This window comes from Lissotriton helveticus, chromosome 2_1 (assembly GCF_964261635.1).
Source record: "Lissotriton helveticus chromosome 2_1, aLisHel1.1, whole genome shotgun sequence".
NCBI lineage: Eukaryota > Metazoa > Chordata > Amphibia > Caudata > Salamandridae > Lissotriton > Lissotriton helveticus.
Genome location: NC_136059.1, coordinates 2,012,367,480 through 2,012,383,785, shown reverse-complemented (window position 1 = coordinate 2,012,383,785; position 16,306 = coordinate 2,012,367,480). Strand labels below are relative to the sequence as shown.

The following is a 16,306-nucleotide window of genomic DNA, read 5'->3' as shown; positions in this document are numbered from 1 at the left end:
TAAGGAATTTAAACATGTGTTCACTGAATATGGGAATTGTTTCACTTTTAATCATGATGGTGCGCCAGCAAAAAAAAAAGTGAGTTTGTCTGGAAGAGGCCTGAGCTTGCTGTTTGATATTAAACAGGTATGTATTATACGCTAATAAACATTTGTAATTATAATGTTTGGTATTTGAGGTGTGAAAAAACTTTAAGAGGAATATATTTTTTATGCTGCAGGAAATAAGCAACTAGAAACATCGGTATTGTTGGCATCGTGTTGTGAATAGGTTATTAGGGTTTTAAATCATTTGAATTTACGATGAAAAGAAGCGTTGGCAAAGCTAATAGGTCTCGCCTTTTAATGACCTAATCCGACCTTTCGGTTTTGCCAAGCTTTTTTTTAAAAAAAAAAAAGCAAAAGGATGGATATGCATACATTCGTCATCATACATGTTCATATATGCATCATGATGCTATGGCGGCTCCAGCATGAGATGCATACATGTGCTTCACCACACATACATATTTTATGACACAGCGGCCATTTTATCCTTCTAATATACAGTTCTGAGAGGCAGACAAACATCTTGAAGCAGTAAATTAATGTACCACTGAATTTCTTTGTGGAAAGTAACTACCATGAAAAATGCACCACTGACACAATGGTGGAGCGGCTGACAGATTGGTGCAGAGTAAAGTGAATAGTGAGCGTCAGGAACAGCTGGTCAGTAGTGTAGGAGTTGGGTGGAGAAGTTATTTAATGAAACTTAAAAATCAAAACAAAAAATGGAGGGTGGGCATGGAGGTGGGGTAAACATCGGTCATACTTGAGGGGAGTAGGCAACAGGCAGAGTTCAGGATGCAGAATGTGAGGGGGAATCAGCACATGGGGAAGAAAGCAAGCAAACACATAAGCTCTCATTTAGTAATGGAAGCAAACAAAAAAGTAGTTTGCTGATGTGCAGCTGTAGAAGGATGCAAGTCATCCAGTGAACAGGATGATAAAGAAGCTATGCTCAGGAGAGGGACACACACACAAATAGAAATGAAAGCTATTGAATACTGTGCAAGCAAATGAGATTGACAAGAAGAATAGTCAATGGTAAGCAATGAACTGGCCCAAAGTCCACTGTAAGTACTAGAATTGTGCACAATAGGGTTTCAACAACCTCCAGCTAAAAGCTGATTGTAGACTAGACATAAAAGAGTCCCCTCAAGAACGCAGTGCAAGGATACAACTCATCCAATCCGAAAACTGTGAGAGAGTAATGCTCCTAGGCAGTGCATACATAGGGAGAAAAGCCATCAAATCAAGTGGCGCACACAGCAGAGATGAACAACAAGAAGATCAAGTCATGAGCAAATGGATGACACAAAGCCCCCTCTAAGTAGCAATAAGTCTGCCCAGAGACAGTTAAAGGTCTCTATAACCAACGCTTTCCCTCTATAAAATAAAGTATGACACTCTTGTGAAGAGATCCGAAGGCACTATAATGCATATCATGCACATAGGCAGTGTAGTGTAAAATAAAGTTCTGGTTCACTCCATAGTCATGAAAGACTGGAGAATATGGTTTCAATTGCTGTATTGCATATGATGAGGAGTCATGGGGAATTCCACCTATACTATAAATGTGAAATGCTTGTCTGACACATGCCACAGAGAATAAAAGAAGGTGCCTCACAATAGAGAACTACAGGCGACTGAAGAATATGATCTCAGTTTGCTTAAATGTGGACATTGAGGAGCCATGGGGGACTCCACAATTTGATTTAGCAGAGCCAACCATTTTAAGTTTGTTTATTTGTACTCTGCCATGGACTCGAGTGAGTGACACGCCGTATTATGCCTATAGGCCTTACCCACAATGTAAAGATGAGGTGAATGTTTTGTTCTGATTGAGCACAGTGATAAACATGCTGGTGGTGAGGAACATGCAGGACATGATCGTTTCTGCTTTCTGGCCTCTGTAGAATACTTTGTCGATAGTAATGATTTTAAGAATTGTGTACATGAAACCTAACAGGAGGTCAGACAACAAATTATAGCCAATGATCAAATTAGATAACTGACAAAACTATGTTCTATCACTAATTGCTCTACCATGAAAATCGCTGTGGCCTTAATCACACAAATATCTTACTTTAAGATAGAGAATTAAACACAGTACATCTGGTCTCTGCTTTGGCGACCTCTTGATCGGAAACAATTATTACTAATCCAGATAAAGACTTTCTTGATGGCTTAGTGAGCAGTTGGACCCCTATCATGTTCTATCTATGAACACAAGAACAAGGTCTGTCTAAAGATTTGACAAAACGTTTTGGGTTTTGGCAGGTGCAAGGGCTATACTATCATGCCTAGAGATCTGCAACATTTGTCACAACAACATTACTTTTGACATATGAACAGAACATTATTCTTGGGCGGAACTCGAATTCCAGGCTACCCTGGAAGACCCGATGAGGGCTGAAATGAAATTTTCTTGAAGCTAAAGGACTGTAAGAGCTGATGCTTCCACTTAGAATCTACTCTCAGTCACCTTGGGGATCCAGATTGCAGGAAAGCCTAGTCACCTTCACCCAGATAGTAATTGTTGACCGAGAGAGTAATTGTTGCACCAACCATATCATTCACCCAGTGAAGAGGGTGTAACAAGTTTGACATTAGGCTCCATGAGAATTTCCAGGCACCTCCACTTACCAAACAGAGCCTTCCATCTGATGGATAGGGATTTGGTAGCCTTGGGAATGCTTCCTAGCCCCTGCAGGGTTAAATGCTCAACAGGCCCCAGTCGGAGCTGCAGCATGCTCATGACCATCATGAACCAGTGGTTGGGGTCCAAACTTACTCAAGATACAATTTTGCTGGCCCAGTAAGGCTTCCCCTGCTCAGATGGAGAATACCGTTCCCTAGTTATAGCTTTTTCAAGCTCCAGGTCCCATAGGTTTTTAATCCATTCACCAGCCCACAATGTCCTGCCAAGTCCCAGAGTGCCTAGAAAAGGGCTACGTAGGCTCAGGGAGACTTGTCCTCCACCGATGGGATGAAAATCTCTCATCAGGGCTCTGGTCATTGCTCTGGCAGGCACTACATGCTGGCCTGGGGCAGGGGCCCTGGACTGACTCTCCTTGTCCAGGGTGGCCTTGATCCCATTGCAGCCTTCCAGAAGACTGGCAAGGTCCTGCCAGCATCTCAGCGGCAAAATCTCCTATTGTAAACCATCCAAACCCCAATCGTTCACCTACGGTGTCGCTCCATGTCCAATCTGTCTACCATATGCAAGGTGAACTTTGCACCCATTTCCCCTTCGAATGCATGGTACGAAGAGAGTTTGAGGTCGTTCGGAAGACCCTCTAGGCTCCTTTGAGTCTTTTAACCAGCAAGGCCTTCGGCATCTTGAGTAGATTTTTTCAGATATTCAAACATGGTACACAGATTGAGAAACTTTAGTAACTTTCCTCCAGGTTAACAGGGACAGGGTGCACAGAACCAGTTGCTACAGGTGGGTTTATCGAGACCTCTAGCAGCTCGAGGAACTTCCCCCTATCCTGGACTCTATTTGCCAACCCATGCTATCACAAAGTGACCATGACGAGGTTTCACAGGCCCAGAGTGGATTTCCCAGCTCTGGCAGGGTTGCAAGCTCTGGGATCCCGCAAACCCATGGTGCATTTCTCTGGGCCTAGGCTCCATTTGATAGGCTGTGGTTAAACAAAGTGCCCAGTATGGTCTTTCAGTGGCTCGGGAAGGACTCACCAGCTCCCCATGTCTGGCAGAGTTGAATGTTTTAACCAGGACCCATTACCTTTATTAGAGCACAAAATATTTGTTTTCTATGGATCTCCATTTCTTGACTCCTTGGGGAGTGTCTTCCAATTGTGATCCAAATTCTTTAACGACTACTTCTCCCTTGCTCATCAGGGCATCTTTAATACACTATTGGGCTCTGTTCATGTAATTAAGCACATTTCGTATTTGTCCTTAGATTTTTGTATTACGAAGATTCTCTTTTAATTGTTTCATTACATGACTCTGCAAGCTATTTCCGTGTAATCATTCAGCAGCTTTGAGGCCTCTTAGACTTACTAAACAAAGAGATACATTATTCTGCAGGTTTGTTGATCAACCTTCTTCCAGAATTATCTCTCACTCCACAATAAATTCCAGCATTCCCTAGGGGCTTCTCCACAGAACTTTCCTCATTTCTCTGTAACGAAACATTCAACTCCTTCCATCCCCTGGCAACTCATCTCTCCTTTTGTCTCTCACTGGCTCTGGGCCTTCTGTAATTTGTCCAGTTCAATCTCCTCCTATGCTTATGCCCAGATATTCACATTTGTGGGACTAGAGTTCTCCATCGGAATTCCATCCCAGTGATGACCCAACTCATATCCATCGCCACGTCCGGCAATTCAAAATGCTCCCAATGTTGGACTTGAACAAACACTTTGCATTAGTAGACCAGGAACTTTTTTCAGGTAACAGAGGTGAGCAGGGCAAGAGACAGCACTGCTTAAATCAACTCACCCATATAAACCTAAAAACAGTCATACGCGTTGCTTACCTGTCTAAATGATATTCTGGCACTTTAGTATCTTGGCTCCAGGTAGGTTAATTGTATTCCAGCAGATATTCCACCAACTCAGGTGGTAAGAAGCCTGCAGCTCCATTCTGCTGTGATCTAAATCCCCAATATTCCTATTTTAAAATTAATCCGGTAAGGGCCCCTGCCTCATGAAAGGGGCTGTTTTATATATGTAGCTATAGAAGAGTGTTCTTGTCCACTGTAAGGTGAACAACCTAAGAGCAGAGATAGCGGCCTGCTTTCTTAAAACCTGGTGGCATTAGGCAATTACTAACTAAGGCAATTCATCACATAACAGTACCAGCGAACATACTAATAATTGTGTGAATGTAGGCAAGGATGATTTTAAAAACAGCAAAAAAGTACCTTTAGATGCTCCGACAACACCCAAAGATTTTGAGACTGCCCAAGATTTACAAGATCATGTAAACCTGGGGAAGTGCCAAATCCTTATGCTACCGTGGTGATGCGTACAGAGGAGAAGTTTCTCTATTTCTTCTTGTTATTTCCTCTTTCTAGGATGCAGCCCATATAGAAAGAGAAAAAATGCTTTTTGGGATTGTTTCTGTGCAGGAAGGTACCCCTTCCTGCAACAATCCTATCTACAACACAGGCACCATGCTGCTGCACCACCATGGTACAAGAGTGCCTGCATTGGCTCTAGCTGCTGAAACGGTGCCAGTACTGGGAGAAAGGCTGGAAGAAACAGGGCCAGATGTAGGTAGGCTTTTACCGGTCGGTAACAGCCGAATTCGGCCGTTACCGACCGGTAAATGGAATTTGAGATGTAGGGGGCATATTTTTACAGAATCGGTAAATTTGATATGTAGGTGGGACTCTTCTGAGTCCCACAAGCCTTACCGAATCGGTATTTTACCATCAAATTCAATTTGATGGTAAAATACCGATTCCGGTGTGCATGCACATGTGTGCATGCACACCTATGCCATATGACAGGCAGACCTGCCCTTAGGGCATGTATGCCTGCCACATGGCACCCGAACCTGTTTTGGGGGTGCTAGAGGGTGTCAAAGTGACACCCCCTGCACCCTTGTGAAATTCGGTATTTACCGATTCGGTAAATACCAATTCGGTAATGCCCATTCATTCCTATGGGCTTCAAAGCCCATAGGAATGAATGGGCATTACCGGTCGGTATTTACCGAATCGGTAAATACCAAATATTACCAATTCAGTAAATGCACATCTGGATTTACCTACATCTCAGTACTTCTATTTTACCGATTCATAAATACCGAATCGGTAAAATTCGGTATTTATGAGTCGGTAAATTAGATTTACCTACATCTGGCCCAGTCCTTTCTCCCAGTGCTGGCACCGTTTCGGCAGCCTTGAGCCTATACAGACACTCCTGCACCATGGTGCTTGTGTTGGTTGCAGGATTGTTTTGTGCAGGAAGGGGCACTTTCCTCCAAAGAAAAATTTTTTTTTAAAAACTTCTTGTTTTGCCTCACCTCGGTAGGAGTAACAATATGGTGCTTCCCCATGTGTACAGGATCTTCTGTCGAAATCAATGGGTGTTGCATAGGAAGGCCCATGGAATGCCTCTTAAGTGCAGAGCAAGGCAGCGCTGTGCTTTGCACTGCCTTGCCTTACTCCATATCTATGAGATCGTAAATAAGCCCCTTAATATAAATTGAAAGGATTGTACCCTCTAAATTTTTACTAATAGGGAGTTGAATGTTTCGTGGCAAATTCACAAGAGCATGTAAACGTCTGTAAAATAGTTCCCCGTAGTACTATTTTCCATACTTCCAAATGATTTTCTGAACCGGGCCCCTTGAGTACAGAAAGGGCTGGACTTCCTTGTGAATGCCCAGACATAACAAAATTAACTAAATAAAACCAAATGAACAACTGTTACTCTTCAATACCTTAAACAGTTTCCTGAAGAGTAAGAGGCATGCTTAATTTTGTTCTTAAAGGATCTAAAGGTGCAAGACACTGTGATGGCTATGCTGGTCTTACAAATGACAGAGGATGTCACAGGTGTATATGGAAAGCTTGGCCACTTTTCTCAAAGTAAGTTAGTTTTGTGGGTGCTTGAATGGTCCACGATTAGTACTAATGCCTGTTTAATTGTGACAATGCTGTAGGCATCCAGCTGGTTAAGAACTTTAATTTTTGTTTTTATGATTCTGCCTAACCTTAACTGTTTTCATCTTGGGTGATGTCAAAATTAAGTTTTTTTATTCAATTATCAATGAGGCACGAATTGACAGTTGAAAGTCTAGTTGCAATAACGAATATGTTCAGATTAGCAAAGGCTACATGACAGCCTAAGATCATTTCTATATTTAATTTAAATAAAATTCATGAGAATTCCTAATCCTTAAGTTATTTTATATTTTAATTTTTTTGTTTAGAATAAATATATGTATTTTAAACATGACTAGGTCAATATGATTTATGCACAAATAGATATCCATTAATGAGTCTGCCCACTTACATCTTTCAAACTCACGGATTGAGCGGATATGAAGCAGGAAAAAAAGACTTACTGTTTTTGTGCTATGAACATGTTCGCACGCTATATAGACTTTGTAATTGTTTTTATTTATCAGTCAGAATTCACAGATGATCCTTCACTTGGATTTATTGATGCTGGTATCACGTTTGTTGTCCACCCTCCCAAGGAACCGCCACAATTTGATGGCTTAGGGTTATCAACCCCCATAGGGATGCACGCACATGCTTCAATCAAACAGCTAAAGGTAACTTATTTTTGTTGCTTATATATCTCTATTTTTTATTTAGAATTATGGAAAATAGAGCTGAATGACTGTCAGATTCGCTTCTAAAGTTTCTCTTTGTCTAGGTTTTGGAACATGTTCTGCAGTGTTTGACATTATAATCTCTTACTTGAGGTCTAAATTTAGCTTCAACATCAGAATCCAATAGAGTTATTGACCGGAATCAGGTTAGGCAATAGTTATGGAGGGTCTGGAAGCACTAGAGCCAGGGCACGTCGAAGCTTATACAGGCAGGAGCGATAGACTGGTAACTCCTGGGAATGCTCCCACTCACATCCTGGGTTAAGGTCAATTCCAGGTCAGGAGGGATAGAGCTTCTTGTTGAACAGGGGTTAGGGAAGAGGAGCGCTTGGCGCTTGCATATGTGAACAATGTGGCTGGTGACCATCAATGTAAACGCTTTGAGGCCATATGAACAGGGTATACAAAGGCTGTATTTAGTCTGTAGCATACCACCAAGCTTAATAGGATAACTTGGTGGAATCTTTCCAATTTTTGATTATTTGCTAAAAAGCGACTGCTAGTAAAAGGTCTATAATCTTAGTTTTTTCTCTGACATTACGCGCTGTATGTAAAATGTATATATATATAACATAGGCCTTCGGATAGGTGCAAAGAAGATCATGTAGTCCTTTCACAGGAAATGTTAGTATTGTGGGATAGAAGTTGAGCGTATGCAATTTGGCGGGTTTGCTGTTGAAGTTTGTATTTAGACTGGAAGCAAGTGGGAAGTTTGAAGAGTAGGCTAGCTTGCAAAAAAGGCATGACTTCATCTTGTATAAAAAGTTGATGGACCCAGATTAAACCCTTTTGCCTCCAAGACTTCCAGTAGTCAGCCTTACCACGTGTCAATACCATATTGTTATGCCATAGTGTGGACTAAGAAAATAATGTAAGTTTGTCAGGAGTGTCAAGGGATGAGATTCCATATTTTTGCAAGTATATTTAAGTTTAAGGGTCAATATAGATTGAGGTCTGCGAGTAACGGATATATACTCTTGAAATGAGTTGGGGTGGAGGAAAGAATGTTCAAGTTTCACCCACAAAGGACAATCTAACAGGGACTTGGAAAGCCACCTGGAAGATTGTCGGAGTAGAAATGATTTTTGGTAAGTCAGAAAATCTGGAAAATTGACACCACACTCTGATTTTGGTTTTGATAACTTCGATATGGACATGCGAGATTCCTTGTTGTTCCAAAGAAATGAGGATAGCACTACATTTATCTTCTTATAAAATTTTAAAGGAAATGGTACTGGGATATTGGAAATGCTGTCGAATATTATGGGGGTTATCATCATTTTAATAGTGTACATTCGACCCCACCAAGATAAGTATAAGGGGTGGCATTTAGCAATCAATCTGGAGATTTTTGTATACATTTGCTCATACATAAAGAGAGTGTTGTTGGAATGGAAGGGATGAAGTATGAACCTAGATATTTTATGTGATTAGGTTTCCTAGCAAATTTGGATGCAACAAAGTCATCTTTGAAAGTATATTTAGGCAAAGGCATTATTTCACATTTATCTTTATTTAGTTTATACCCGGACACAGAGGCAAAGGATTCAACTTCTTGTAGAAAGGCAGGGATAGAGGATAGGGGCTGTGAAATAAATAATAATATGTCATCAGCATATGCTGCTAATTTGATTTGTTGTTTCTTAAAATTAAATCCATGTATATCCTGGTTTTGCCGAATTCTAGACAAAAAAGGCCCTAGGGCTAAATTAAAAAGGTAGGGAGATAATGAACAACCCTGACAAACACCTCTGCCTAAATTGAAGTATGAGATGTTGCCATCTGCACATATAGCTGCCCGTGGTTGTGAGTAAAGAATGGAAATTAACGAGATAATCGAAAATTGACTATATGTTGCGCTTATTATGTTTAACTTTCAAATGCTTGGCTAATATTTTCCCCGATTTGTTTTGACCACCATGAAACTTTCCATTGGATTTTAATAAATAGGTTGAGGCATTGCTTGTCGATTCTTGATTAAATTGAAACTTAACATTTATAAGTTCAGTTAAACAATCCTTTGATTTGGAAGAGTAATATGAATGCTCTAATCGCTTTATCTCAGTTAAGAGGTCTTTGTTTAGTTAATGCGAAGGTTTGCGTTTTTTAAAAACAAAGCCAATAATTAAATCCCTAGTAGCTGCTTTAAAGGCATCCCAAATACCAAAAAATGATAGGGTATCTGTTTGAATAAACAAAAAATATTTGTTAAAAAAGGAAACAAAGGAGGAAGTAAACTTTGGATCTAAAAGCAGGATGTTGAAACTCCATTTCTTGGGTACATTAGGTTTGTGTAAGATGTCTAATTGAATAGAGATTAGATCATTATCAGATATTAGAATAGAGCCAATCTCTGCATCTCTTAAGGATTGGGAGATATTATGGGATATAAAGAAATATTCTATTCATGATTGTGTGACGGGTTGGAGACTCTCTTGTGATGGGGTTGCAGAGTCTCCAGCCATCAATAAGCTTGTGTTGCTGAATAGTGTGAGAGAAAAGTTTGTGTGATTCATGGGGGACAAGGGAAACCATCGAGTTGCGATCAATGAAGGGATCAACAACGTGGTTACAATCAGCAGCAAGGATAAAATTATCATCAATGCACCTTGTGATATGATGGGCAATCAATGTCCAAAAAGAGGGTCCCCCAATGGTAGGAGCATAAATGTTAAATAAAGAAATCGGAGCAGTCCCAAACATCAATTTTGTATGCAACCATCTTCCCTCAACATCAGAACTTTGAGAGATCAATTTAACAGAGAGCAATTTATGACATTGTGTTGCAACCCCATTCCGCTTACCATCTCCTGGTGAAAAGAAGACCTCTCCCACCCAACCTCTTTTCAAATTTAAAGATTAATTTGCTGTAAGATGAGACTCCTATATAAGAGCTATATCAGCCTTTTAATTTAGCCAAGTGTGTTAAAACCCTTTGTCTTTTAATGGGGGAGTTTAAACCTCTGACTTTCCAAGAAACTATTTTTAGAGACATTAAGATAATAGAAACAAGCATTTGCAAAGCAATCGGTTTTGCCTTTTGGACCTTATAAGCATTTAGCCATGCCCCGTGTTCCTTTTTACAGGGCTCGCTATTGCCCCACAACTGGACTGCCACCTGCTTTTATTTTATGGTCCAAATCATAATTTCTGGTGTTGATCACACGGAGACACCTAAAAATGCAGTTTTTATCTACACACACTCACGCACATACATATATAAATATAGAGGAGTGGTCTAATTAATTAAACTAGGATCCACAACACGTGACAAACGCAGCTCTAGTACACTGAATGCAGATGAAATCAGTGAGTCTCAGCACCCTGTATAAAAGAAAAATGTTCATAAAAGAAGCAGATGCTAGTTAGATTTGTTTGCCAATAATCACATAACTATAATAGCATGCCTTGTGCTTTTTGCAGCCCACAAGCATGGTCATCGTCCACAACTCCAGCACTGCAACCCTTGTTGACAGTAGGCTCTACCCTTTAATAACTCCCCTTACCTGGCCGTACTCGCACAGCCAATATAGATTTATGTGGCTTTGCAACCCGTGTTTTATTGGAGGCAGCGATGATCATCAAATAGGTAGGGGGTGGAGTGGTAGTAAGGCTAGGCATTTGATCCGGTTTAAGAAAGTGCATTGAATAGGCATTTAGGGGAAAAATAAAAAAGCAAATATTTTAAGAGGTACACACAGTCACAGACACTCATGTTTAAAAACTCGTCGTTAAATGTATTTATAAATCATATGGATTGTTACCGAAGAGGTTTAAAATGTTTACATCCCCAATTCCCGTATGCACGTCGCTCCCCTTTCCCGGTCAGATAGCTAGGTGGGTTAATATGCACGTTTTAGTGATCTTTGTGCGACCTGTTGGCAAACACTACAAATCACCCCCAGCCATGCAGGCCAGTGACCATTGACTACAAATCACCCCAGCAATGCAGGCCAGTGACCATTGACAACAAATCACCCCCAGCAATGCAGACCAGTGACCATCGACTACAAATCACCCCCACCCATGCAGGCCAGTGTCCATCGACTACAAATCACCCCACCCATGCAGCCAGGGACCATCGACTACAAATCACCCCAGTCATGCAGGCCAGCGACCATCGACTACAACTTACCCCACCAATGATTACCAACCCTGCTAACATCAGCTGCTAGCGGGTAAATCCAATGGAAAAAACATCACTTTCCTTCATGCAGCACAACACACTTAAAGCTTGTGAGCGAAATGACGCTTGCTTGCTTGTTTGTTCTCCTCTTGAAGTAAAACGATCACCATAGGCACTTTACAAAGTAACACATGCTTCTGGGGTGTTGATTTGCTTTTGAACAGACGTGCTCGATAAAAAGACACTTTCCATTGATGGGGGAGGGTTTGGGCACTCTCTGTGAGGCATGTCGGGAGCACTGTTTAGGGGAGGGGCATTCTTGGACGATCCTCAATATGTTTTTAGTGGCGCTAAGTGGAAACTGCTAAATATTAATTTGCTGTTCAAAATGCACACAGTCCAGGCACCACTGGTCACTAAACCTGACTCCTGACCTAGACCAGGATATGTCCCCTCAGATCTCTCCTACGCTTCCCAGACAGGCTGCGGATGTCTTCAGGTTACATCTCTGCATATGAGACCATCTGAGCTGTTCATCCTACAGAGTTCGATATAATCAATACTGTTAAATGTGGTCAAATTAATGCCCGTGGTTTACAGCGTTTAGAAACAGACAAACGATGATAGCTAGAGCTGTATGTATTATAATGTGTGCATTTCGACATCGATTTTGAAATCAGAGTATGTGAAAATCTCCACATCCTACTTACAGTTCCAAAAAAAACAGCTTCCTGCCAGTCACACAGTACAGACAAAAGATGATAGCTAGAGCTGTATGTATTATAATATGTGCATTCGACATCGATTTTGAAATCAGAGTATGTGAAAATCTCCACATCCTACTTACAGTTCCAAAAAAAACAGCTTCCTGCCAGCCACACAGTACAGACAAAAGATGATAGCTAGAGCTGTATGTATTAAAATGTGTGCATTTCGACATCGATTTTGAAATCAGAGTATGTGAAGTCACGTGTGTAATCTCCATATCCTACAGTTCCAAAAACAACAGCTTCCTGCCAGCCACACAGTTTCGAAGCGCTGTGGCCGCTCCTAATACTAATTTCACACTATACTCTTTAAATGCGGCTAAGTAGACTCTGACGATTAGGCAATCAAAGCAAGGACAGCAACAGCTGCCCATGTGCGGCTTGACCAAGACTTCCGGAGCAACCAAGGGTTCTTTCCGGTGCACCCCAGGGATCTACAGCGGGACCGTATTCCAGAGTTTAGCCGTGGTGACCACAAACCTTCTGTCACCCCAGGAGGCTGTTCTAGACTGTGGCACCATCAGCTGAAGGGCAGTGGATGAGCGAAGTGCACTATTAGGTGTGTGAACTTTTGGGTGGTTAATTAGAAATTCGGGTCCATTGTTGCGCGATGCTTTAAACGCAATACAAAGTGTCTTGAACTTTATCCAGTTTTTTACTGACAACCAGTGGTAGTTCTTGACAACATGGGAGATGGGTTTGAACTTAGGTGTTCCTGATAGAATTCTAGCAGCTGCGTTTTGGACTGTTTGCAGCTTTTGGATGACCCGCTTTTGGGCGTTTCCGAACAGTCCATTGCAGTAGTCTATGGAGCACATAACCAAGGTGCTGACTAAAGTTTTTCCAGCGTTCCGAGGGAGATATGGCAGAAGTTTTCTGATCATGCACAGTTTGTGGAATGAGGCAGATGCCACTGAGTTGGTATGGGTGACAAAGTTAAGTTTATCGTCAAATGTGATGCCTAGATTCCTGACCTTAGTTACTGGAATGGGTGGGGGGCCCATGGAGGTAGACCACAAGGTTTGTGACCAGCCAGGATGTCGTTTACCAAAGATCATGACCTCTGTTTTTTCCGAGTTTAATTTGAGGCAGCTGCTGGCCATCCAGCTACTGATGGCGAGCATGCCCTTCTGAAAAAGAGCTGCAACCTTTTCTCCATTGTTGTTTACTGCCAGCACCAATTGAGTGTCATCGGTGTAAGAGGTAAGGCCCATCCCATGAGCCTTGATGACTTTGGCTAGGTCCAACACATAGATATTAAATAGAGTCAGACTCAGGGGTGAGCCTTGGGGGACCCCATATGGTAGGGCTAATTGGGCAGAGTGGAAATTGCCTAAATTAACCGACTGAGTGCGGTTGGTGCGATATGATTGCAACAGTTCTCTAGCCTTATGTTGGATCCCCCTTTTAGTGACACGGTCGATCAAGATGGTAAGATTGACCGTGTCAAAAGCCGTAGAGAGGTCCAGCAAGATGAGTATTGCTGTTCCTCCTTGGTCCAGGATAATTCTAATGTCCTCTGATGCCTTGATTAAGGCAGTTTCTGTTCCATGGCTTTTGAAGAACCCAAATTGAGAGCCGTCTAAGAGATGGTATTCTTCTATGTACTTAGAGAGTTGGGTATTCATAAGTTTGTCTACAACTTTTGCTGGAAAGGACAGGCTAGCTATTGGCCTGACATTTATGGTGTCAGCTGGGTCCAGGTTGGGTTTTTTTAAAAGTGGTTTTAAGATAGTATTTTTCCAGGTGGTGGGATAGGTACCAGAAGTGAACATTACATTACTGTTGAGCAACTGGTGTGAGTGCGTCCGGGGGGAAGGGTCATTAGCCGATCCTGACTTTATAGAGGACATTGTGATAAGAATTTCTTCAGAAGTGGTGTTTTCACATTTCTTTAGACAGTGATATGAGTAACCGTTGTTTAGAAATTTGTCGGCCAACTTGGTGTGTGATGCGAATTCAGCATAGATATTGTTCACTTTATTGAAGAAGTAATACGCCAAGGAATTACACAGTGACTAGGAAGGAGTAATGGGAGCGATGGATATGTGACCTGATAGTTTAGACACTACTTGGTAGAGCTTTTTGTTCGAATTTTTTGCTTGTTCAATTTGAGTAACATAGTATTTGCTTTTTATCCTTGTGCGATCAGATGTTTATATTTGGCGAGCTCGTCTTTATAAAGAAGTTTTCCTTCACTAGTGTAAGAATTGCGCCATTGCCTTGCTTGATTTCTACAGACTTTCTTTTGTTCCCTAAGGGATTCCGTGAACCAAGGGGCTGACGGGGAAGTTCGATATTTAGAGATGGTCTTGCTTGAGGTCAGCAAATTAAAGGCGTTCTGCAGCCAGTCGGTATAGGTGGCCACGGCCGTTTTGCAGTCTGATGAAGCGTCTGGTCGGGTGGAAGATAGCTGGGATTTAAGAAGAAGGTTATCTATCTTTTTCCATGCTTTGACTGAGTCTGGTTTGTTAGAGCAGATATAGGGGGGGCTTGCTGTCAGTGGAGATGCTGAAGATAATTGCGTGGTGGTCGGTCCATACTTGGGGAAGAATTTTTTTAACAGAGAGATTTCGCAGGTTGGTAAAAAGGCCATCCAGCGTGTGTCCCGCTATATGAGTGGCTTTAAAACATAATGTGATAAGCCTGCTGCTTTTAAGTCATTAAGTAAAGATAACATGTCTTTATCTAAGTGGTTTTCTAAGTGAAGATTAAAGTCGCCTCGGATAGAAAAGGTATTTTCGGCTACTGTGGATTCAAGAAGGTTGCCTAGACCGGCCAGAAGGATCCTGGGGGGCCGTATAGCAAGATACCTTTAAATGTTTGGGATGGTGTGAGCAGGATCGAAAAATGCACTGCTTCACAAATGGGAGAAGGGATGGGGTCTATTATAGTGGTAAGATGACTGCGAAAGATTATTGCCAGCCCGCCTCCTTTTTTTTTACAGTCTATCTTGCTTTAAGACAGAGTATCCCTTGGGCGTGGCTGCTACGAGGTCTGGTCCAGATGCAAGGTCTGTCCAGGTGTCTGTTATAAAAAGGACATCGATATTGTGATGAGTAAGAAGCTCTTCTATCTCCTCCTTGTGTTTACCTAAGGAGCGAGCATTAATAAGGGCCATTGTGATATTTTCATTTTCTTTTTTTGTCCTGTAGAGCGGTAGCCTCAGGAATTGAAAGGATGGATGGTCTGAATGTGCAGTTTAAACAGGGTTTAACTGGCGTATCAGCCAGTGTCTCTAAAATTAAATGTGGGCAGGCTTTATTGGCAGGAGGTCTTAAGTTGAGAAGTTCTATGCCTGAGTAATGAATTTTCATCGCTTTCTGGGGTGCAAGGCCAGGGGTGGTGGCCCTGGGCCCGGTCCAGGCGCGGACGGGTGCAGACGTGCTTGCCTTTGGCGCGCCTTTGGCACGCCGCGTCCGCTGCGCGTGCACATAATGTGCTGGCTAAATAGGTCCGGGTGCGCTAATAGACTGGAGCGCTAACCCCTGAGACCGGAAGAAGAATGTGCCTCCCAGGAGCCCTCTGCGCAACGGCACTTGCCGCGTCGGACCGGGGCGAGGGAGCAGAGGAAAACGTTTCCAAGTAAGTAAAAAGTTGCCACAAACCGTATTTAAAATATTGTCATACAGTTTAGGAGCGAAGTTAAAAAACGAGTCTTACGCGCACTAGCAGCTAGCAGCTCTCTGTGGTAGACTACTGCGTCCCCTGCGCGTGCGCATAATGTGCTGGCTAAATAGGTCCGGGTGCGCCAATAGACTGGAGCGCTAACCCCCGAGACCGGAAGAAGAATGTGCCTCCCAGGAGCCCTCCGCGCAACGGCACTTGCCGCGTCGGACCGGGGCGAGGGAGCAGAGGAAAACGTTTCCAAGTAAGTAAAAAGTTGTCACAAACAGTATTTAAAATATTGTCACACAGTTTAGGAGCGAAGTAAAAAAAGGAGTCTTACGAGCACTAGCAGCTAGCAACTCTCTGTCGTAAACTACTGCATCTGCTGTGCGTGCGCATAATGTGCTGGCTAAATAGGTCGGGGTGCGCCAATAGA

General features: G+C 42.2%; 1 protein-coding gene across 1 annotated transcript in view; it reads left to right on the top strand.

Annotated features, from left to right (window-relative positions):
• Window positions 1-16,306, top strand: part of ASIC5 (acid sensing ion channel subunit family member 5) — a 733,553-nt gene that overhangs the window by 256,374 nt on the left and 460,873 nt on the right. Inside the window, exons 4-5 of the mRNA XM_078677664.1 lie at window positions 5-127; window positions 7,159-7,308. Of these exons, the coding sequence (XP_078533790.1) occupies window positions 5-127; window positions 7,159-7,308 (273 nt within the window). The remainder of the gene's footprint in view (window positions 1-4; window positions 128-7,158; window positions 7,309-16,306) is intronic.